The sequence below is a fragment of the Coenobita brevimanus genome, chromosome 64, assembly GCF_032717465.1.
Source record: "Coenobita brevimanus isolate Jiangsu-jjx chromosome 64, ASM3271746v2, whole genome shotgun sequence".
NCBI lineage: Eukaryota > Metazoa > Arthropoda > Malacostraca > Decapoda > Coenobitidae > Coenobita > Coenobita brevimanus.
The window spans coordinates 3,450,949-3,476,768 of record NC_137017.1 but is presented as its reverse complement, the minus strand read 5'-3'; the positions used below and the strand labels follow the sequence as shown (position 1 = coordinate 3,476,768).

Sequence of the window (25,820 nt, the reverse complement as noted above, 5' to 3'; positions counted from 1 at the left end):
TGATACATGGTGGATAGTGTTATTGTGCAACAGATAGGAATATAGTGCAACGAGTGTATGTGATGAAATATTGGCTAGGGCAGGGGTCACGTACGCCTTACAGCCACGGCACGCCGTTGTCAGGAGGGGATAAAATAAAGGAGGTTTATGGGGATAATTGATTTTATCATTTTGTTATATTTATTCCATAGGCTTTTTGTGTGAAATAAAACATGACTGTTATAGTGATATGTTTATCGTATGCTTGTGTGGATGAACATAAACACTGCACCACGTGCTCGTCAGAAGATATCGCCTGCAATACCTTAGGTATCGTGGATGTGACATACAGAGCACATTCATATACTGCTGTGGTGAAATATACTGTATTTCTTATAAAATGATGGATCTGATTATGTGAAATAAAATTGTAAACACTGCAGTGTCTTCAGGTAGGGGAAACATCATCTGCTACACCTTAGTGCACAGATAAGGGCCACGTACTTGTACTGTACTTGTTGTGGTGTAATATACTGTGTATCTCATATATTAACAGATTTGGTTGTGTTTTATGTGCAAGACAGTAAAAGACTGACCCAACTGCTCATAAGAAAGAATGCGTCTCGTACATCAGAGTTAGCACAAAGGTAGCGACATGCAACGTGAGGTTAAGAACACGTGCATTTACATTTTATTGGTGAAATATACTGTGTATCTCATATACTGACAAATTTGGTCATGTATTATATGAAAGTAATGTGAAAGACTAGAGCACGTGCTCGTAAGAAAGAGAACGTCTCGTAGGTTACACCTGAGGTAGCAAAATGCAATGTGAGATACGTAACTGTAGATGGTGTAATATACTGTGTATCTCATACAGAGATATATTTTGCGTTAGGTGAAAAGAAAGCAAAAGTGAACCACGTGATCGTCTGGAAATCATCGTCTGCTACATCTTACCGCCCAGGTAAAGGCCATGTAACTGACCTACGGAAGATGTGCATTTACATTTTATTGGTGAAATATACTGTGTAGACTGTGGCGTCTGGCAATAGATAGATAGATCTCATATAGTGATACAATTGGGCTATGTATTATGTGAAAATAATGTGAAAGACTGACCCACGTGCTCATAAGAAAGAGAACGTTTCGTACACCTGAGGTAGCACAAAGGTGGCAAAATGCAATGTGAGATATGTAGTTGTAGATGGTGTAATATACTGTGTATCTCATACAGTGATATATTTTGTTATGTGTTATGTGAAAAGAAAGTGAAAGAGAACCATGTGATCGTCTGGAAATCATCATCTGCTACACCTTACCGTCCAGGTAGGGACCACGTAATTGACCTATGGAAGACGTGCATTTACATTTTATTGGTTATATATTCTGTGTATCTCATAAAGTGATAGATTTGGTTATGTTTTATGTGAAAAGACAATGAAAGACTGACCCACATGTTCGTAAGGAAGAGTGTGTGTTGTACACCTGGGGCAGCATAAAGGTAGCGAAATGCAATGCAAGGTTAGGAACATGTGCATTTACATTTTTATTGGTGAAATATACTGTGTATCTCATAAAAAGTGATAGATTTGGTTATGTTTTATGTGAAAAGAGTGTGAAAGACTGACTCACATGCACATAAGGAAGAGTGCGTGCCGTACACCTGAGGTAGCACAAAGCTAGCGAAATGCAATGCAAGGTTAGGAACGCATGTATTTACATTTTACTGATGAAATATACTGTGTATCTCATAAAAAGTGATAGATTTGGTTATGTGTAATGTGAAATAGAAGCGTAAACACTGCAGAGTGTACTCGTAAGGGAAGCACCATCTGCTACACCTCAGCGCACAGGTAAGGGCCTACGGAACACGTGCATTTACATTTTAGTGGTGAAATGTACTGTGTGTCTAATAAAAATGATAGATTTGGTTATGTGTAATGTGCAAAGTAAATGAAAGAGGTAACCACGTGCTTGTGGCCCCTATCTGTGCACTAAGTCAGGTGTAGATGATGTTTTTCAAGGACATACACATATATCATGAACCTTCGCGTTGTGCCAATGTTGAGCAAAGTTCTTGGCTGGCTGTGAATAAAATATCTTGACTCCTTTATTTCAGCTCACACCCCTACAACAGCATTGGACTACCGCAAGGTCCATCATCCCTTTGACAGCAATTTATTCTCCAGTTGGCTTGCAACAACATCAGTCTTGCAGAGATGAAACGCGGGTTGGCACCACACGAGTGGCATAAGATCCTCGATGAGGTACAGTCAGAAAGCGACATCGATAGTGACTGTTCTGGAGTGGAGGAGGTTGAGCTGACACCATCCGGTCAGCAAGTGGAGCTGCCCCACCGCCTTCCATCACGGGAGACCACACCACCATCATTAGCCGGCTTCACCGAAGAACCCTCCCCACCTCTAGGACCTGCTGGTCCCACTGCTCGCTTCGCTGGCTCCCAATCTCCAGGCCCCTCTGCCCCCCTTGGCGAGCCAGTGTCGCAGGAAGCCGGGCCATTGTTCGTTGTGATGGCCCCTCCACCCAATTCTGCTATGCTGGATGTTACGGTGAGATCCTCGCCGGCCAGGCTGAGGAGACTGGTGTTTCCAGAGCCCTCTGTCTCATCCTCGTCCAAGGCGTTCCCTCCCAGATGAGGGAACCGTGGTCCGCAGCCTGGACACGGGGGACATCCAAGGGGTCAGAGAGCAGGTCGAAGGGTGTCGACAGGCTGACCCGCTGCCACCGACGCTGAAGAGGATCCTGGGTGGAGCAGTGGCCCGTTCACACTGAACCATGGGCCATTCGCTGGATCCCCAGGAATCCAGGTGGATATTCCAACAACTCCCCTGAATTCTTCCAGCTCTTTTTCACGCGGGAGTTGTTGTCGTACCTCACTGTGGAAACCAACCGGTATGTCACATTCCTGGGGACTCAGCTGGATGCCTTGTTCTCCTTCAATGAAGAGATGGCCAAGTTCCTGGGGTTATACCTTTTCATGGGGGTTACGCACATGCTGACCATCAGACACTATTGGAGGAGCTTTGAGCTGCACAACTACCCTAGGGTCTGGCGGGCGATGAGTGGAAGGCGCTTCACTGCCATCCTCAAGCACTTCCACACCTCCAACTCGCTCACCATACCCCACGACAACCAAGATCAGCTCATCCACGTTCGCACGGTCATGGAGTACCTCCTTCAGCGATTCCAGTCAGCATACCAACCCAGGGAGCAGCTCAGCCTGGATGAGGGCTCTCTGGGGTGGAAGGGCCGGTTGTCCTTCAGTGTGTACAACCCCCAGAAGCCCACCAAGTATTCCATCAAGATGTATATGTTGGCTGAGTCGTACTCGTGCTACATCTGGAACCTCGAGGTATACACAGGGGTGCAGCAGGCCCTCGAGAACACCGTGTGGGGCCTCATGGAAACGTTGAAGGACCAGGGCTATAAGTTGTTCATGAACAACTACTACAATTCTGTAGCCCTGTGCAAAAAACTCTTCACTGCAGGCTTTTACGTGTGTGGGACCCTATGGCTGCCTAGAGGAGTGCCACGCCAGCTGCAGGCCATCGCCAGGGCTAAGAGCCTGCCTAAGGGGGGCATGGCGTACAGGCACAAGGACAATGTGCTAGTCCTGCTGTCAAAGGACAAGTGCATTGTGAACATGGTGTCCACCTTCCACACTGTGGACACCATTCTGAAGAGGGTTCAATGAAAGGTGCGGGGTCATGACGGGCGGACAACCTATGTGGAGGTCATTAACAAGCCCGTTGTTGTGGAGGACTACAACAGGTACATGGGTGGGGTTGATCATTTCAGTCAGATGGTTCAGCACTACCCCATCCAATAGCAAACTGTCAAGTGGATGAAGAAGATCACATTCTACTTCACCCAAATGGCACTCTTCAATGCGTTCGTCTTGTACAAAATGTACAGACGAGCGACAATAACTCTCCCTGAATTTGTGGTGCAGATCATCTACGATCTTTTGCATTTCCACAAAGAGGACTGGCCCACATCTGGACACGTACTCCACCACAGCCCAGACCTACCTACCTGGCAGCCAGCACCAGCAACACCTGGCACGCACAATTACCAGAGCCAGGATGGGCCCAGCCACCGCCAGCACCAGCACTGCCTGCAGGACAACCCACACCAGCACCACCTGCAGCAGGCCTATCACAGGTGCCACCATCACCACCAGCACCATCTGCAGGAGGCCCATCAGGGGTGCCAGCACTGCCACGACCTCCAGTTGCTGGTCCGTCGGGAAAACCCGCGCCTGGGCCTGCGACTCCCACACGACAGGAGCACAGCACGAGGGTATCCATGCAAGCGTCACCGGGTGATTGACGACGACATGAGGTTGGATTGCACTCTGGGCCACCACCGGGCGAGGATCTCCAACAAGATGAGGCTCAAGTGTACCTTGTGCTTCAAGTGGGGGTGAGGAAGGACACAAGGAACATGTGTCCTGTATGTGATGTGACGCTTTGCGTGGGTGATTGTTTCGAGCAGTACCATACCGAGCGATACCTTCACTAGTGGAGCGCACACACACACACACACACACACACACACACACACACACACAGTACAAAACTCCTCGCCTCCCAACCGATCTGGTCCTACAGGAAGATCATCGCCACTGGAGAAGTATGTGATATTCTTTTTTTATTTATCTATTTACCTTTATTTATGTCACTATATTTACACATACATATATACTGTATATATTGTTATTTACCTCAACACAAATGACAGGGAATTAAGTACAGCTTCAGTTTCAGTTGCTAGCAACAGGTTTAGTGTTCATGTGTGGTTTCTGAGAGGACTAAAAACAAAACAGAAATAATTATATAAAATAGATGTTGGTATAAAACCAAAGAAAGCATATTGTAGCTAGCAAAGATAAGAGTGTTAGTGCCCTATGGGAAAATAACGTAAGTGAGCATGGCTGATGGCGGTTCAGTGAGCGGGAAAATACACCATAATTTTTTGCATTTTTCTCAAAATTATGAGGCCTAGGATCACCGTTGTTGGCTCAAATGAAAGCAAATGAAATTCTGCATGGGATGATAAAATAAAAACATAACAGTGGCAAGAAAAGTTTTTCAGTAGAGCTCCCCAAATAAAAAATCTGTTGTCTGTTGGAAATGGGTTATACTTTTTTGCTTATTACTCAAACACCATACCTCATATCAAACTGGGACCTCCGGCATTCGAAAGCTAATAAAATTCTCTTTCCAATGATAGTATAACATGTAGAGATTGATTAGTAAACATTCAACATATGATGTTGGAAAGTGAGATGTTTGTTCGCGAATGTTTATTCTTGGGGCCCTAACGTACGTAGTTTTTTTTTTTTTCCCCTTATTGTGTAGAACAAACATCGACGAATAGGAATATATGGGTTTTGTGGCAAAATAAATATGTTTGGGTGGTGAAAATAAGCTGAGAATACACATTTTTGGAGCATGCAGCAGCTGGGAGGGGAGGGGAGAAAAGCCGGTGCGTCAAGGAACAGAAAACTTATGAAACTTATCCGCGTGTGAAAGGGTTAGTACATGTTGGAGATTATGATCTGCTCCAGTAATTAAGACCCTTCCTACCAGGGAGAGAGAGGCACCATCCGTTGTGAGAGATTTTTGTCTCCAAGTACAGCCAACTCCCATGCTTTTAAACTGTGACTTTTGCCCTTCTCTGGCTGTGGGTCTGGAAGGTGGGTGAATCAGAACTATTCAGGGCATATGTCAAAATTCAAAAGCATGGAGATAGTGCCATGTTTGAAAACAAAAACATGCATCTCACAATGGATGGTGCTTTTCCTTCTCTGGTTATTTTCCTGACTATCAAATGCGTATCCATCATTTCAATTTTACATTACACACAAAACCTGAATATCACGTGGATGGTGAAGACAATAATAAGGTATGGTTAATATATACTGAGTTTTAACCATCATATTCTGAAAAGACAATTTTAGTGTTCTCTGGCTGAAGGTTACACAGAGCTTGTTCAAAAAGCTCAACTACCAATCTCACCTATACCAAGGTCAAACTTAGTCTATGAGATGGCATTATATTCAAAATGATTCTGTTGAATATATAATCAAGTTTAACATACCTCTTCTTTTAGCTCCTGCATCCGTTGTTCAATATCATAATCTTTCTTTTTTTCTTCCAACTTCTTTTTGTTCATGTCAAACCTCTTCTTAACTTGGTCAAGTGAAGAGCGCTCAACCCGCATGGACATCCCCAAGTTTCTCTGATCTGTAAGCAAAACACATTAGGGCACAGGCTAAATTCAGTTCAAAATCCACACTTGGTCTGAACATTAAATTTACATTTATTATGAGGAAAGAAGTAAAAGTTATAAATCGCACAATGAATTAGACACCTGCTAATATATACTACACAGCAACCTATGGACTTGGGGCTATACACAGTCTTGCCTTCCTCATCAGCAGCCAGCTGAACAATACGACAATTACAAGGCCCACAATTCAGAAAAAACACAAAATGCAGAACAAGAACAATGCCCCAGCTTTGCTTGTCTGGCAGGTGATGTAACTAGCTGTTATGGGTTTCCTTGATTTGCATGCTTTATTTCATACACCATTTATAATGGCTCCAACATGCTTGCATGCATCACCCTTGTTTGTCTCTATGCTGCTCCATCTCTGGTGGCCTCCCTTTTCTGTCCCTTATCCCAGAGGCCACACTCTATGACCTTGTCCCAGGACTTTTTTGTTATGCTTCCTGCAACTCTACCCCCGACATTCACACTTATCACCTTCCACACCCAACTGTCATCCTCCATCCTCCCAACATGGCCAAACCATCTCAATCTACCCCTCCTCATCACAACACCAATACATTCAAGTTCCATCCTTCCTCTCATCTCTTCAATTGCAATCCCAGTACCTTCTGGCCTTGCATTCAAGGACGCACTACACATCCATCTAATCACTGTCAATTCTATACATTTGAGCCTATGAATTTCCTCTTCCTTACTGCTCAGATTTCATTACCCTACAGTATTATGCTCCTAACACATGTTGAATACAAAGATCCCTTAGCACAGAGGGAAAGCCCTCTCAATGTTCGGTGAGGCAGCAGCTCCTTAAGCTTCCTCCAACCATTCCTTACCCTAGTCAAAGCACTAGCTCTTGCCTCACCTCCAGCACATAAACATGTCCTCCAGACAACAAAACTCCTCCACACTCTCACTTTTCAGCAAGATCAATCCTTTCACACCTGGCGATCTCTACATGCTCTCCCTGCCACACCACACACATGAAATAAGCATTATTTTGCAGCCTACCTCTAATACCACTGTATTTCTTTTGGCTCCACTTATTACACATGCTGCACAAGATAGTGTTACTTACCATATCCTTGTGACAAACTGCACATGGCCACACTCAAGTAAAACATGTATATGGAAACAGGCAACCAGAATTCTCATGCAACCAACAACTGGACAGACAACTGAATGCTGGTTACTTTGAACTTGTCTCCACTGCCACGTGCTTACCAACATGCAGATGGCAGAGTGTGTCATACTGTTGCTATTATGATGTTCAATCCTTTACTTTACACTTTGTTTTTTTTCTGTATAATTTATTATCATACACTAAGGCAGGTGAGGAGTGAGGTGCCCAGTTGGGGGGCTGAGGTGAGGAAGGAATAAAGGGTAGCATTTAGGAAGGTAGAAACATAAGTAGGTACAGTAAGTAGGTAGGTATGCTGGCAGGTAAATGGGTAGTTAAGACGTAGAATACATAAGTAGACAGGTACGTATGTAGGTAGGTGAGGGTAAATGGGGAGTGAGGAAGGTGAGAGGTGGGGCAGGGAGAGAGGTAGGTGAGAGGGGTGGATGGGATAGGTTGAAGTAGGGAGCTAGCAGGTGAGGCAGGTGAGATGGCAGACCAGGGAGCAGGGTGGGGAAAGTTGGAATGTGGACCGATCCCTAAATCATAATTCAGCCCATGACTCAGAAAGGCTGTCCATGTCTGCTAAACGGCACAGCTAAATTTATCTACACCAAAATGTTCTACATTTTTTTTTAAAGAAGGCTTGAATCCTGGTAAAAAAATGGTAGTCGCTCTTCTACCATTCCTTCCTTCAAAGACTGAGTTTACAGCAAACAGGAATGCCTAAATTAAAATATGAAAACATGATAAACTGCAACTTGATGTAGTGGTGCCTACTTCTTCCTTAGCCTTTATCATTCTTTTTCTGAGCCTGCCCTCCTCTCTTCCTATTTCTCCCATCTTTCCAGTCACTTCTTATTGCTTTTCTTTCCTTTACAGGTGGCTTTACACTGAGTGACGAGCCAAATGCTTTCCTGTATGCCAAGAAACCATTTACAACGCAGGGTGGTAACCATATAACCAAACCATAAGTGCTCCATACGTGTCAGCAAGTGGGTTGGTGGAGAGTTAGTGCCCCTCCCTGCAAAACAACTCAAAGTCAAATGGCCACCTCTTACAGGATTATGGCATCTGGCAATAGATAGGCAGAAAGTCTGTGTAAACTGTGTGGCACAGAATGGAACAAATAACATATAACAATCATCATCATCATCCGGACCTCCTTTTCCACCCTAGGGCAGGGTGAGGAGTAGCAATGTCCAGAAAGCCCAATACAGTATACTGTATATATTTTTTTAAGGTCTGTCCACAAAAACAAATCTATCTATCTATCTATCTACTGCCAGATGCCTTAATCCCATACGGGGTGGCCACAAACAAATCACCTCCACGTCGCCCTGTTCCCTGCCATTTCATTGCCCTGCTCCCAATTCACATCCCCCTCTCTCATATACCTCTCCACTCCAAGCCTCCATCTCATTCATGGCCTCTTCCTCCCCCCCCCCTCCACCTCACTCACATACACTCTTCTCATCAGTGTCTCACCTTCCATCCTCTCCACATGGCCAAACCACCTCAGTGTGTTTCTCCTAACACTTCCTATCACATCCACATCCACACCACAATGCTCCTTCACATCCTCATTTGTCAGTCTGTCTCTCCATGTGACTCCACAGGCTCCTCTCAAATAACTCATTTCCACTGCTCTCACTCTTGACTTGTGTCCCTCCAACAACGTCCAAGCTTCACTTCCATACGTTACGGTTGGTATCACAATACTGTCATGTAGTAACTTTTTCACTTCCATGCTCACTTACGTTTCCTATCGCTGCTTTCAAGGAACCAGCAACCTTTCTTCCTTGTACCCTTTCAAGCACTTCACCCTCCAAACTTCCATCCTTACTCATTACATTACCCAAATACTTACATGTACTCACATTTTCCATTTCCTCATCATCCAACCTCACTGTACATTCACTGGATTCACTTCTCTCGAAGACCATAACTTTACTCTTCCCTACATTCACCTTTAGATTTCGTTTCTTACACACTTTCCCAAACTCATCCATCAAGCCTTGCAGCTCCCATTCGTCTTCATTTAACAACACAGTATCATCTGCAAACAACAGTACAGGGAGTTTCCAAACACCACTCTCACTCACTAGGGCCACTCCAACATCCACTACCCTACCTTGTATCTCTTTTATAACCCCATCCATGTACAGATTGAACAACCATGGACACATAACACATCCCTGTTTCAACCCAATCTTCAAAGAATAAAATTCACTCAGTTCACTATCCACACACACTCCAGCCTTAGCACCATCGTACATACCCTTCACAGCATTCAACAACTTCCCATCTACTCCATATATTCTTAATACTTTCCACAATCCTTGTGTATCTACCCTGTTATATGCTTTCTCCAAATCCATGAAGGCTGCATACAACTTCTTTCCCTTCTCTAGAAACTTTTCCACTAAAGATTTAAGAATGAATATCTGATCTACACAACCTCTTCCCTTCCTAAAGCCTCCCTGTTCTTCTCCAACTAATTCCTCTGTTATTTCCCTAACCCTGACAATAAGTATCCTACCATATACTTTTCCTATTGCACAAAGACAAATGCCCCTATGATTACCACACACTTCTTTTTCCTTTTTCCCTTTGTATAAGGGAATATTTGTACCTGACTTCCAATCCTCCGGGACTCTACCTTCCTCCCAGGCTAATCTGCACATCTTCCACGTCCATTCTACTACTATCTCTCCCCCATGCTTCAGCATTTCACCACACACTCCATCAATTTCTAGGGCTTTCCCCATTTTGACTTTCTTCACTGCTTCCACAACTTCCATCCTACTGATTTTTTCCTGTCTTCTCACCTCCCTCCTTCTCCCAGCCATTCCCCAGCCACATATACTCATATTACTTTCATTCTCTATGTTCAACAATTCCTTAAAGTGTTCTCTCCATCTGCTCACTTTTTCTCCCTCCTCCACTAGTAATCTACCATTTTTTTCTTTGGCTCCCCTATTAACTTCATTGCCACCCTGTCTAACTCTCTTTACCTCTTTTCAGAACATTTTATTACATTCCCTCCACTTTACACTCAAATTACTTCCAAATTCTTCATCCACTCACTTCTTACTCTCTCTCTTACTAATCTTTTCACCTCTCTCCTTCTTTCTACATGTAACTCTCTCTTCCATCTCTCAACTTCTTCCACATCCCAATTTCTCATCCATTCATTACATGCTTTCTTCTTTTGTGTCACAGCCTGTTTCACCTCTTCATTCCACCATGCTCTTCCTTGCACCCCCTTTTGTCTTCTCTTCACCTCACACACCACATCACATGTTGCACATATTTCTTCTGTGAACATCTTGCACACACCTTCCACGTCCCCCATCTGCTCCAATACATATTTACCCAATCGTTCCTCCACTTCTCACTTATACTCTGCCTTTTTCTCATCCTCTTCTAACCTTTCCACTCTCCTTGCAACTACTCCTTTCTCCCATCCTTCCCTTCTTCTATTTCTCCATTTTACTTGGTCCTTGATTCTGACCACCACTTGGTGGTGGTCAGAAAGTCCACTCCCCCAACCTCTATATGCTCTTGCATCCATTAAGCATCTTCGCATCCTTTCATCCACACACACACAATCAATCACTACCTTCCTTTCATTCAGTTCACCACCTACCCTTCTCATCACTCGCCATGTATACCTGTGGATCATTTTATGCCTAAAGAGGGTATTGGCTATCACCAACCCCCTCCCGGCATAAATGTCCACTAAAGCACTGGCATTTCCATCTATCTCAGAAGGAACACCGCATTCACCAACTATTCCACCCATCTTCACATTCCCTACTTTACCATTCATATCACCAATCAAAAACACTCTCTCATTCCTTTCAAACTTTTCCATGCACACTTCCACATTTGTCCAGAACTCTTCTCTCACTCTGCTTGCACGATCTTTCGTTGGCGTATACACGCACACAATTGCCCACATTTGTAGTCCAACTTTCAATCTTACCCACACAATCCTTGAGTCAACTGATCCATACTCTCTTATATTCTCCTTCCATCTGTTACTCACAACAATACACACTCCTCCTTTTGCCCTCTCATTCTCACCAACTCCTGCACATATACCCCATCCATACTCTCATTCTGTCACTCTCTCTCCTCACCATTTAGTTTCAGTTAATCCACATACATCCATTTCTGCACCCACAAGTATCTGGACAATCTCTCTTTCGCCTCATCATTTGCACCCCTTACATTCCACTTCACCATCCGCATCATGTCCTTTGTTTGGACCTCATATATGTATTCATTATACTGTGGCTAGAGAAAAAATATATAAATAAATAAAAAATGTATAAACATTAAAAAATATGAAACCTCACGTTTTTTGCCATTGATGTGATCCAAAAAGTTTATCGAGTCCTTAACAACACAGTCACACACATTGCAGTAGTATCTGAAAGAGAGAGAGAGAAAAAGAATCTATTATACAATCATTGTGCAACAGAGGTATGGGCCTACATTAAATGAAATACAAAATTGAACCAATTTGCCATGCATTCAGTCTCATTTGCATAAACTGTACCCAGTACTTTAAAAATTATAAAAAAAAAAAAAAAAAAAATCACACACACACACACACACACACACACACACACACACACACACACACAAAGCCACAAATAAAATGATAAACTAAATATCACAGAGTATAATACAGTACTCTTTTGTGTGATAGATAACCTTACCCTCCTGACTGAGAAGCTGGTGTTGTTTTTGTGATGACCTGGCTCTTGCCAAGCTTTGAGTCAATGTCAACTTTGTAGTCACGTTGTTTCAACAACTCACGCTTTATGGGGGCTGTCTTCTGGTTCTGTGCTGTGTTGATCAAACAAAATGAGGAAAAAATATTTAAAATATTACAACACACACTACAGTATTAGAAAAAATACACTTACGTTTTGAAGAAATGTAATTATGACAAGTACTGAACAGGAATTCAGTTTCAACCCCTTATGAAAATGTAATACTGTATAACAAAGTGGAACATTTATATACATATATATATATATACAGTGGTGGGCAGCACCAATGAAGAAGGACCTTGCGCAAGCGCAAAGCGCAATCCACAGTTCACTACCTTGCGCAAGCGCAAATGCGCATCTGACAAATATTTAGCTTCTGCAATGTCGGAAAGCACAAGCACAAATCATTTGCATATAGTTTTGAGAATTACTGAAAAATATTGAGATATTTAAATAAAACAGCATAACTACTTACTTATTTTTATTTATTATTATTTTCTATTATTTGTAATTTGCGCAAGTGTGCAATCTAACGTTTAGCTTGTGCAATGTCGCAAAGCACTGGCACAAATCAGTTGCATATATTTGTGGGAATTACTGTAAAATATATATTGCAATAATTAAATAAATTACTAAATTAGCAACCTGCCCACCACTCGCTGTGACTGAGGTACAGTAGGCCACTGTCCAGGAAAAACAGCATATATTTATCAGGGCATTGGCAAAGATCACGTGATTACTGTATCATCAACTCTCTCTCTCTTTCTCTCCCACAGAGGAGGGAGGGAATGGAGAATAAGAGAGAGGAGGGAGGGAATGGAGAATAAGAGAGAGAAGAGGGATGAAGTTTATGACTTATCTCCTCACTCAAAGGGGCGCTCCTTTGCCATTCCCGTATTTATTCTCTCTCTCTCAAAATAATGCTCTTTATCTCTCTCTCTCTCTCTCTTGTCTTGTCAAGACAATTTATTTAATAATTCTATAGATATACAATAGCATATGTAATTCGTTACAAAAAATAAAAAATCACGAAAACAGAGTATTTAAATCAAATATCCACAGCCTAATAATTTATGAGGCTGTGGATATTTGATTTAAATAATATGTTTTAATGGTTTTTGTAAGGAATTGCATATGCTAATCTTAATAAATAATGTATATTTATTATTATTTACTAATAATAATAATTTAAAAAATATTAAAAATACATTATCTCTGTTAAAGCATATTAAGAAATGCTACTACGCCCTTCCCTCCCGCCTCCCCCCACCAACCCACCCTCGCGACCCATCCCAGCCTCCCCCATCCATTGTCCAGCCATGCGGGAAGCTCCCAAGACCACGTGTCCCCTGGATGACCATGTGTCCCTTGGATTGCGCAGTGCGCAATCCACAGGGCAGGTGCGCAAGCGCAAATTTAGTTGTACAAGCGCAACTAAGTTTGTGCTTGCGCACCTGCCTTTTCATGTGTGCAAGCGCAAAATTGCGCATGGTCTCGTGCAGTGCGCAATGCGGAAACGATATCACCGGAGTGCAAGGGTGAGCAATTGTGCTTTGTGCAAGTGTTTGCGCACCTGCCCAGCACTGTATATATATATATATATATTATATATATATTTATATATATATATATATATATATATATATATATATATATATATATATATTATATATATATTTATATATATATATATATATATATATATATAAAATGGCACTAGCCACTTTTCTTCTTTGAGCCACTCTACTCTCCATTTCCTTTGTACATTTACCTTCCTTTTCTATTACTGCACCAAGGTACTGTATTGAAACTTATTCACCAATTCATCTCTCTCCATTTATCAGCACATCACACCAAGTTACTTTCTCTCTCTACAATCACCACCTTACATTCCACTGTAATGTAACTAACTGCATACCAATCTGTCATTCCTAATCTCACCACAAAATACTAAGTCTTCATAACATCCTCAAAAACACCAATCTACATATAAAAGATTTTACTGCCTCCAATGACTCCTTTCTGTCTGCAATTCTTGCCAGACATCATTCAAGCCAATCTCATCATATATTCATCCAGATCTTAAATTTTTTACAACATTAAGGAACATCTGGTATCTCTGTGGGTTCTCATTAAGTTGGTGGTGTGGAATGACTCACCCTGCACAGCCTCTCGTTCGGCCCATAGCCTTTGCTGCGCCAGGGATTCATATTCATCACGATCCCATTTCCTTCTGAACTCCGGGGCTGACTGTGGGCAATACAATAATGTATTAATTATACAGTATTACATCATACCACAGATATAAGTAAGTGGAAAGAAAGAAGACATCAATTAAGAGTTGGAATGAAAAATAAATAAGTTTCTCTACAATATGAAAATAAAAATTTTTCCAAGGGCAAAAAACCTTTTCACTCAGTGTGAATGAATTTGGACCTTGAGGAAAAGGCCTACTGGTCATTTAACAAAACCATCCAAGCATTTTGAATTGTGACAGAGAATCATCCCAGACTTTGAGAACTGAAGATAATGTGTACTACTTCTACCTGTCAGTTAATGTGCCTTGAAAGGAAATGAGACCTCTCCCCAAAGTCAACATCTTGCCTGCTCATTCAAACGTAGCACAGTATGATGCACTTCCCATGCTTTCCTTGCATTTTATGCCAGGATCTTTACTCTTGCTTGGTAATTTAGTCACTCCCATCACTTTTTGCATCTGCAGCTTTGCTTGGTGCAATGGAGAAGGAAGAGAAAGCTGAGCTACCTCAGGATGCTACAGCTTTGTAAAGCAGGTGTCATGTTCACTGAGTGTGAAAAGTAGATTTTTGGCCTTGACTATTTTTACGGTCTGTCCTCCCTCCTTTTCTAGACAGATTAAGCTTCCTAACAATAATCAGATAACACCATAATACCCGGTACAGTACAGTATAAGCAAAGCTCAAGGGTATTTACATACATATCAGAGTATAATGGCAGTAAATAATGGAGCCAAAATAAAATAAGCATAATGATGACTCAAGCAGCAGTTGCAGGACCTGTGTGTCATATGACCAGAGAGTGCATAGCAGTGGCTGGGCATCATGTCATTTCACTAGCCACTTAAAATTTGAAAGAAAATGCAAAAACATAAAAGTAACCAGGAAATACATAGGAAAACAACAAACTGATAAGCATGGCTAAAGTGTGCCACATACTGACCCAGCTCCACAGCCAGTCCTCACTTTGCTAAATGGGAACAATTTCTTGTGTGGAGGGACAGTACTGGTATGCAGCACAGGGATTTGACAATATATGTAGGGATGACAAAGTATGGTGGATAGAGGCTTCCTGATAAAGCATGGTCAGTGATTCTGTGGTATCTCGGATTGCCACCACCGTCAGGGTAGGGCTGGCAGCACAGGGTCCTCCCTGTCGCTATTAAGCGACTATGCCGACAGCGACTATTGCAGTTCATGCATGTCAGTGAAGAAGCGCAGGTTCAGCCCTATACTTCAGTATCTTAGTACCAATTTGAATCCAGTTCAATTTTTTCTTCAATCAGTATCCCCTCTAGCCCTGTTCCTCACAGAATCCCAAATCTCACCCTCTACTGAAATAGAGTACCTCAGTTTTCTTTTCCTGGCTACCAACTCCTCACAAACTTCCATAACAAGGGTCGCACCTGTTATTATATCATATCTGAATTAGCAGTTGACACTGTTTTGAATTTCACTTCAACTAATTTTGATTATTCACTGTATAAACAAAATTATCTAAATATTACCAAATATCTCTGTGTAGTCTACCGCTTCCCCAGTGCTTCTTCAGAACCCAGTGTATTTGACTCCATATCTACGGAGTTGACTAATCTTAACCTCACCCTTAACACTGAAATTACTGTTTTGGGTGATTTTAACATACATAATGTAGAATGGTTATTGCATTCTGCTAGGACTGATGATACTGGTCTAGAATGAGAGCTGTTTGCAGAATTGTTTAATCTCACACAGTTGGTAAAGCAACCAACCACAATACCATATAATCCTGACCACAATGCCAATCTCTTGGACCTATTCCTGACAAATAATCCAGATCAATACAGGATAGAAGTATTGTCAACACTTGGATCCTCCGTCCACAATCTCATGAAAGCCTCATTAGTCAGTTCCCTCAAACCTCCCTGTTCTGCACCTGTCAGGGTGACCTGATGGCACTCTGGGGCAGACTTGGATAGATTAAGAAATTATCCTGCTGACTTTCCAAGGCGGCCTTTCTTCTCTAGCAACACCAATTCTACCCGGTCCCACATTAATGACTTAATACAAGCTGGCATAGAACTGTTCATACTAAGTCAACAGTTCACCAAAAGATCAGACTCCTCAAAATGGTTTGATAGCAACTGTGCCAGAGCAATGGCCCAAAAGTCATTACCAGATAACTCTTACTTAAAATATCTGAATCACTTGGTCAATTTAAAATTGCTTGAAACCATGCAAACGCAGTAATAAATCTCGCTGAGTCAAACTTTCTTCACAACCAAGCATCCAAACTACTAAACAATCCTAATGACAACAGAATATTCTGGTCAACTCTCAGTTCTTTCAATAATAACTTTTAACAAGTCATCACCCATTCCCCCACTAAAATCTTCACATGATAACAATACAAATAACCCGCGTGGTAAAGCGACTATCCTTGCCTGCACATTTGCCAGAAATTCTACATTAAAGGAAGTCAGCCAAAACGTCCCAGTACTAGAACTTGACTCCAGAAATTGCTCCACTTAAAATACTGACTAGATATGTAATATCCATCCTAGACAATTTACCAACCAACAAAGCTCCAGGTCCAGATGGAATTTCCCCAACTGTTGTATAAAAGTGCTCCCCAGAACTTGCTTCTGTTCTAAACAACCTATTCAGAACATGCACATGTACTTATTCATTCCCTAATTCTTGGAAAGAAGCCAATATCCATCCAATTCTGAAGAAAGGAAGTTCTTCTGACCCCTCTGATTACAGACACATAGCTATCACATCTTCTCTCAGAAAAGTATGTGAAATCGTAATGAATAAGCATATAGTCAAATATCTTGAATTCAATAATTTAATTAGTGATAGACAGTATGGTTTTTGGCACAAAAGATCCACTATTGATAAACTTTATCTCCTGACCCACACCATCCATCAATCAGTTGACCAACAGGGAGAAACTCATGCAGCAGTGCTTGATATTTCTAAAGCTTTTGACAGAGTGTGGCACCATTCCCTGCAGGTCAAACTCCCTTGCTATGGCCTAACATCTTTTGTTCTTCTGATTTCCTCATATCTCAGCAACAGAGAGATATGAGTAAAAGTAGATGATGTATATTCCAATTTCCACTCAATTAACACTGGTGTGCCACAAGGATCAGCTCTGGTTCCAATCCTATTCCTAATTCATATTAATGATCTCTTATTTGTCACCCATAATCCCATTCATCCACAGATGACTCAACACTTCACAGTTCATTCACACTTAAACATTCTTTCACAAAGTTTAATATTTCTAACTCACAACTCAGTACAGCCATCTCCATAAATCAAAACTTATCTAGGATCCCTGAATGGAGACAAAATAACCTTGTCTCATTTAATGCTAGTATCATCATCATCATCATCTGGACCTCCTTTCCCACCCTAGGGCAGGATGAGGTGTAGCAATTTCCAGACAGCCCAAATTTGCCCAATCCAATGAGCCACGCTTCCATTCACTCATCATTCAAGCTCCCGGAATCGTGGCTCTATCGGATACCCCAAAAACATTCACCATGTTCTGTAGCTTCACATAAATGTATCTGACAGAGTCAATCCGGATGCTGTCATGTTAAAAAAGGGTGCCAAATCCCTGATCATGCACTTCTCCTCACATTTTCATCCAGCAAGCTCGATCTCTTGTCAGTTCCATAGCCTCACTGACTTCCAAACCTCTCTTCCTCACATACTCATCCACCGTATCTCTCCACCATCTCCTTGGCCTACCTCGCTTCCTTCCTCCTTCAAATTTGCTCAGATATACCTTTTTCACCACTCTATTGTTATCCATTCTCTCCACATGACCATACCAAGGCCAATATGACTACCAGGTCACTTCACCCAGGGGTACTATGCGGATGTGGTGACGTCACGGTGTGGAGGACTGTCTCCTCCCGTTTTTCTCTCCACTCCCCCACTCACCCCCAGCCTCTGCTGGGGGGTGAGTGGGGGAAGCTGCACTTGTGACAGATATGGGAGACATACCGTGACTCCAAGTTTTTTTTTTTTCTTTTTCTTTTTTATCTGTTCAGTAGTGTCGTCTCTTATTATTTTGGTCTAGTTATCATCAGATGAATTTACCCAGATTAGAAAGGGACTGTGGATGAAAGCAGTAGTGGATTTAGCTAAAGTATAACGAGAATGATGTAATGGTGAGGAGTTAATGTACCTATTAGACTCTCAGAATACTTTCACCTCCCTTCAGTTCCTTAAACAATCATGTATTCCATGTTTTAATATACTTAACTGGAGCATGGAAGCTGAAGTTAGAATATATAATTTGCCTCATTAAACAGAGACCTGAGAGAAAGGGGGAGAGACGGGAGAGAAAGGGGGTAGAGAAAGGAAAAGTGGGGGGATAGTTGCCAAACATTTCCAAATTACTGAACACCCCAAATCAATTTAATCCTACTGTATGTAAATACCTACTAGAATGCACATTAGGTTGAACAATAACGGTGATTGCTAAGCTTATAATTTAAAATTGCCATGACACGGGCAGGAAATGAAACAGTTTATGTTGTGGAAAAATATGAACATTAGAAACTCACTTGACCATTGATTCTTTTTTGTCAAATTTTGCTAAATGAATGCATGATTGAGTGATTATTCACTATATTTAAATGTTATACTCCACAAATATATACATGCACAGCAATGCACTAGAAAGCTATCACTGAACATAAGATGAAACAATTTATCACTGTTTATCACTGTCTGGCAACCTCCTTTCAGGTGTATCCACACTGTGATGGCATGCATGAGCTGGACACAAATTTGCTCTTGTATGACAAGACCTGGTAGTGTTATTGGCCTTGGACCATACCATCTCAGTACACTCTCTTCGATTCTGGTGTCCACAGACTTCCTCACTCCACATCTTTCACGAAACATATTATTTCGTATCCTATTCACTCTCTGTACTCCACATACATTCCTCAGCAGTCCCATCTCCACTGCTCTCACTCTTAACTTTTCATTTTCACGCCACACCATAGCCTCACATTCATACCGGCAAGTTAAAGTTGGCACTAACACTCCTTCATGTAGGCCTAGTGCAGCTGCAACACTCAAGCCTCTTTTTCTTATCAAGTCCTTCATTGCACCAGCTACTTTCCATCATTGTGTCACTCTACTTTCCACTTCTTAATAATAATCATACCGGTAATAATAATAATAATTATTGTGGTAAGTGGGGGCACTCACCATCCACTCACTCAATGTAGCGCTGCTCTCGGGGGTCTGTCCTTTCTTCTCCTCCATCCTCCTCTGTCTTTCTTTCCTTCAGTCTTTCTGCCTAAGCGTGGCTTTAAACTCCCTCTTCTGTCTTTCTTTCCTCTTCTGTTTGTGGGCGACTCTACACTTAGTGGCAAGCCAAATGGTTTCCTGTACACCAGGAAACCATTTACTATGCTGGGTGGCAGGCGCTCACTATCCACTCACTCAATGTAGTGCTGCTCTCGGGTGTCTGTCCTTTCCTCTCCTCCATCCTTCTTTTCTTCCATCCTCCTCTGTCTTTCTTTCCTTCAGTCTTTCTGCCTAAGCGTGGCTTTAAACTCCCTCTTCTGTCTTTCTTTCCTCTTCTGTTTGTGGGTGACTCTACACATAGCGGCAAGCCAAATGGTTTCCTGTACACCAGGAAAACATTTACTACCCTGGGTGGTAACCATATAACCAAACTTTGGCGTCTGATGGTTTAGTGGGTAATTACTGTGCTCCAAGCGGATTGAGCCGGTGAAGGTTTCTGTCCAAGGGGTGGTTGGGGTTTATTGCTCACGTAATGCCACTCAGGGATAAGTGAGGCTGGTCACTCTCATCTTAAATGTCAGGACCAACTGCCTAGCCCCGGGCTCCTACGCTCCTCGTGGGGCAACGCAGGATTGGCTGATTGGTGGATGGACAATAATAATAATAAAATAATAATAATAATAATAATAATAATAAAAAATAACAATAATGATAATTAAAATAATGACAGCAACAATAATTGTTATACTGTACTAGGATTTTCCTAGTCCGGTGGGGCTCTTCTAAACAGGGAGGAACACCAAACCTCAGCTTGATAAACCTTATGAGTACAAGGTAAATACAAAAACTCCTGTTGGAAAGGCAAAAGATTTATTATGACACTAGGTTTTACATATAGTTTTATGTCCAAGATCATGAAATCTATCTTGAGGAAATGGCCAGTTGGGGCGAAGGGGAATTGAGGAAGGGGGTAACTGGAGGGAGATGTCCTGGATGTGACACTTACACTCGCCGCCAGGGTATTCTCTGGAAAAGGAAGGGGGCTGGGGTTTAACTCTACATCAGTACGAGTGTTGTAGTGTGGCGAATTAGTGGCGATAAGGCTACAGGGATGATAGGCTACGACCTTGGATCCGGAAAAGTGGAGGCTCAACATCTGGCTCTTTCTCCCTCTTAGTATGGCATTAGGGTTTTGTGCTTTGTGCCCAGAGTGGGCCTAGGAGTGAAGGGGACATAGGCTATGACCATGGGTTCAGAAAAGTGGAGGCCTGATATCTGGCTCTTTCTCCCTCTTCGTCTGGCAATAGGGTTGTGTGATTTGTACCCAGAGTAGATCTACCAGTGAAGGGAAGATTGGCTACAACCCTGGCTCCGGAAGAGTGGAGGCCCGACGTCTGGCTCTTTCTCCCTCTTACTCTGGCAATAGGGTTGTGTGATTTGTGCCCAGAGTGGGTCTAGCAGTGAAGTTAGAAAGGATCCGAGACAGCCGAGACAACAAGTTTATGTCACCAGGCCTGGGATTCCTTTTCCACGGGTAGGAGGGCACTCTCTACCTATGGGAGAGGATGTGTGTGTGTGGGGGAGGAACTGGCTCCAGCTTCAGCATCATGTTGGGGAAGCCTAACGGACTCTAGGGAGTGCGTGACCTGGAACTCTTGGTTGCCAAGCCGCCTCTAGCAAGTTTGGGGTTGCTGCATCTGGCAGGCACTCGGGAACACAGGAACTCCTCCACTGCCAAGGTGCCTCTAGCAAGCACACTGGAACACAGGAACTCCTTCTACGATGCCATGCTGCCTCTAGCAAGCTCGGAGGTGCCACATCTAGCAAGCACACTGGAACAATGGAACTCCTTCTGCATTGCCAAGACACCTCTGGCAAGCCTGGTTGTGCTGCCTCTAGCAAGCATTAAGTTGACAAGCCCTCATTGCTGCTGGTACTGTTGGCTCGATTGGCAAAATGGGGAGTGTGGCAGTTCCAGGCTAGAGGGACTTCCGGCCGCAGGGTGCGCCAGTTCCCTGAGTCCTTCTTGAGCAGACACTCAAACCCCTGTGAGTCAGTTGTGGCAGTACACGTTTTCTCCTGTCCCCTTTTTAACCAGAACTGCAGTAGATCTTTCAACTTGTCGTGTTGGGGCCCCAGGTATTTTACCACCCCCATCGTCTTGTAAGTCACGTCCCTGTGGCAGGAGGTCGAATATTTGCTCTTGGCTGGTAATGTTGGTTGGTTTGAGTTTGTGGAGGAGGCGGTACCAGAAGTGATTGCTCATCGGGTTCTCTGGTGGGGTCTTTGACGAGGATCATGGAGCTGGGGTGGGGATGGCTGGCTAACAACTGGGGCCAGTGCTGGGGCTTCTGAATTCTTCTTTGCTGCCACTGTTGTGAGATCCAGGAGGCATATCAGACAAAGATGCAGACTTGGTTTGGCCATGGCTGGAATGAGGAGATTGCGGTGATTGTAGTGGCTGCAGTCGTGCCAGGGTGCTCGATGGTGACCTTTGACCCAGGGATTGACTTGTCATCTGTGGAAGTGGACGCAAAAGTACTACTGCAAGGGGGAGAGACATTGGCGTAGTAGAGTGGATGTGAGTACTGGTATGTGTTTGTGAGGGACTGGATTTCGGTGGGTTGTGGTGTTGTGCGAGGTGAGGGAATGGCAGTGGGGATTGGTGGGGATGCCGTGGATGAGGTTGTGGGGTGTGGTGGGGCTGTATCTATCTGGAGGTCACAATTGCCGGCCCGATCTGGTGAAGATTGGACAACGACTCCATTGGTTGATCAAGCAAGAAAAGGAGGACAGGGAGCTGGAGGTTGAGTTGGGGCTATGAGGGGATGGAGATGGGATTGAGGCAGGCTGTGATAGGTAGGTGGGGTAGAACCTATGGACCCCTGGATTGAAACACAGAGTGGGATGGAGTGGTGGTGAGTTGAGACGGGGATGAGGCAGTGCTAGGGAGGTCAGGGGAGGGGTGGAGTAAAGGGGTGGTTTTGGGGGAGGGATGGGGTGATGGGGTGTTTGGTGGGGAGCATTAGGTTGGGGATCTCAGGCTGGTTGGTGTGGGTGAGTGGCTGGGGTTTTGTGGAATAGAAGAGCTGGCTGGGGGGTGAGATAGAGGCCGGCAGCGACCCTAGCAGGGGAGTCGTAGGACTAGATGTCGGTGGAGCAGATAGGGCAGGTGGTGAGGCAGGGAGTGAGGTGGTGGTGGCTCCAGGAGGGGAGGGGCAGGGTGAAAAGTTGAAGAGGGGGGGGGGATCAGAGTCGGTTGGCGACGGTGTTGGGTGACATGAACTGAAGTGCTGCTGTTATGACCTTCTTGTGATATGTACAGTATATACATTTATACCTAAACAGAATCTGGTACCTGGTCACCCGAGGATATTAATTAACCTTGAAGGCAATAAGACAACACATATTCCCTCGAAAGTATAAAAATTTAATAAATTTTTAATACCAAGGTGCAGAAGTAAAGATGACTAGTTCCCACAGCTGTGGTCCAGGATTGTCACGACATGCAAACCTTGTTCTTTTACCCCTCTACATCATAATAATCATTAAAATCATAAAAAAGCATGGATTTTGGTGGAAAAAATACTAACAGCATACATGGTGCACTCAACCAATGTTCTTACGATGGGCTTCTGGGTTAGTCAAACAAAAATATCTAAAACTCCCCCCAGAACTGACGAACTGTCATAATACTTGGCATAACTACTTAAAAGCCTGCCTGAAGATTTTTTTTTTTTTCTAAAAATTTTCACACATTTCATCCACATATTCCAATACTCCCCTTCAAGTAAAACATACATTTAGCAAACGGAGGTCACAACTAAAGTAAGGGATGAGAATGTTTTATAAATAACCAAACTTTTTTGGGAAAAATAAAACTTTTGGGGCATTCACCCATAAAGTTTCCAAAAACCATAACACTAAATAAAGAAAAAAGTCTTGTAAACAGACACCAACAACCAGTACGGTATGTATAATTACTCCATATAACAATTCCAAACTTTGTATAACTTAAATATATTGGTTACGTTTTATAAAGGAAAAAAATGTAACAGTATTGAATGTAGACCTAGTAGATTACTATCAGGTTCGTCAACAATTGCTCATTAAATTACTAAGAGCTATGAATTAAAAAAAATAAATAAATAAACAATTACTCATTAAATTACTAAGAGCTATGAATTAAAAAAAAAAAAAATTATCACTAACTGATCCCGAGGCTGACATGATCTTCGTCTCCTAAGGGCTGGCTTCGCTTTCTTAGCAACTTCGATGGAAGGACGAAGTTTTCTTCAATATCCAGTCAGTACGAAACGTGTTACAGGCTCTTCCTTAAGCTATAACCGTCTTCTACTGATTTTTACCAACAAAAAACGGCAACAATAACAACTTCACGACGCGAGCGGTTCGGAAAGAAATGCCGAACTCTCCTTTCCCTTAACTCATCTAACTGCGTTTGTTGACGAGACGACATTGATCAAAAATTTACCATTACTTTCTGCCACCTAGGCTTTCCGCCATAACGGAAAGTTGGAAACCTTCGGAAGACGATAATCCCGAAAATGCAATTATATTAAAAGACTAATACTAACGATTAATAAACCTTTATGAATAATGTACAAAACGCTAGTGTTAATCATTCAATGCAGAATCCTTTCGGCCGTCCAAACTGGCAAACGACCGAATCGCCATACTGACCTCTGTAGTATGGAAAGTCTTTCTCACTGGTAGCACCGTGTAATTTATGTAGCCGTCGCCAGGGCAGCGCTGATATAGCGGCAGCCAGAGGTGTTAATGAACAGTACAGAGCCCTCAAGAACAATCTCCTGAGAGTTACTGATGTAACATGCGGTTAGACAAGAGGACCACCAAGACATACTGTTAAAGTAACTTGGTGGTGGGATAAGGGTGTAGAAGCTGCAGTTAAGGAGAAAAGAAGGCTTTTCCGGGAATGGAAGAAGGGAGGTAGCAAGGAGGACTACTTGGCTGCCAAGCGTAGGGCTACAAGAGAGGTATACAGGGCGAGGTCTGAGTCACAGAGCCTTTTACTTGATAACCTAAACCTTGGGGAAAGGAAAAATATGATATTTAAGGTGGCAAATCAGATGAAGAGGGATAATCGGGATATTATAGGTGAGCAGTGTGTGAAGAATGATGAAGGAAGGGTAGTGGTGAACAATGAGGATATTAAAGATGCATGGAGAGTGCATTATCACCGGTTGTTGAATGAAGAATTTGACTGGGACAGGGAAGGTTTGGAGCCAGCAGATCTAGTGTTTGGCCCTTGGCCTTTGATTGATGCTGCTACTGTGAGTGAGGCAATAGGCAGGATGCAGGTGGGGAAGGCAGCAGGTGTATCTGGGTTGACTGCCGAAATGTTGAAGGCCCCAGGAGATATAGGGGTGAGGTTATATCATTTTCATTCATTCATTCATTGCCAGACGCCATGTATCCCAGACGGGGTGGCCAAGGGCTTAAAGTTAATTGTTTTACAGGGAGGGGCACTAATCCTCCACCAACCCCACTTGACACGTAGGGATGCCAACAGCATCTGGTGTTCCCATATATATATATATATATATATATATATATATATATATATTGTGTGTGTGTGTGTGTGTGTGTGTGTGTGTGTGTGTGTGTGTGTGTGTGTGTGTGTGTGTGTGAGTGTGTGTGTGTGTGTGAGCAGCATTTGATTATTTGTTTGTCCTTCAATCACGTGTAAATCAAGGGCCAGAGACCCCCAGATCCACATATATTCTGAATCAGGGTGGCCCAAGGATTGTTTATGGGTGTTAAAATTCAGACCGGGGTCATTTGAGATCACCAGTAAAGTGTTCGTTTTCTTGGCCAGAGCAACGCCGGGTACCCTTTCAGCCCAATTTTTGGCATGGAGACTCACATGACCTCCAGCTCGGACATAGACTACGTGAGGTTGACCTCCGAGGTCATTTGAGGTCGCTAGTCGAAGGTCATTTGAGGTCACCGGTAATACACGCTCGAACGACTTGACCCAGCAGCCTAGTTTTTGTCATGGAGACTCAAATGACCTCCAATTCAGACATAGGCTATGTGGGATTGACCTCCAAG

The 25,820-nt window shown here is 43.0% G+C and overlaps 1 protein-coding gene across 1 annotated transcript in view; it reads right to left on the bottom strand.

The window, feature by feature from the left end:
• The window catches only part of LOC145404727 (zinc finger matrin-type protein 2), a 32,636-nt gene extending 8,517 nt beyond the window's left edge, over positions 1 to 24,119 (bottom strand). Inside the window, exons 1-5 of the mRNA XM_080276279.1 lie at positions 23,940 to 24,119; positions 14,367 to 14,457; positions 12,151 to 12,280; positions 11,785 to 11,858; positions 6,109 to 6,254 (exon numbers count right to left, since the gene is read on the bottom strand). Coding sequence (XP_080132405.1) covers positions 6,109 to 6,254; positions 11,785 to 11,858; positions 12,151 to 12,280; positions 14,367 to 14,457; positions 23,940 to 23,957 — 459 coding nt within the window. The 5' untranslated portion in view covers positions 23,958 to 24,119. The remainder of the gene's footprint in view (positions 1 to 6,108; positions 6,255 to 11,784; positions 11,859 to 12,150; positions 12,281 to 14,366; positions 14,458 to 23,939) is intronic.
• Positions 24,120 to 25,820: the final 1,701 nt, after the last annotated feature.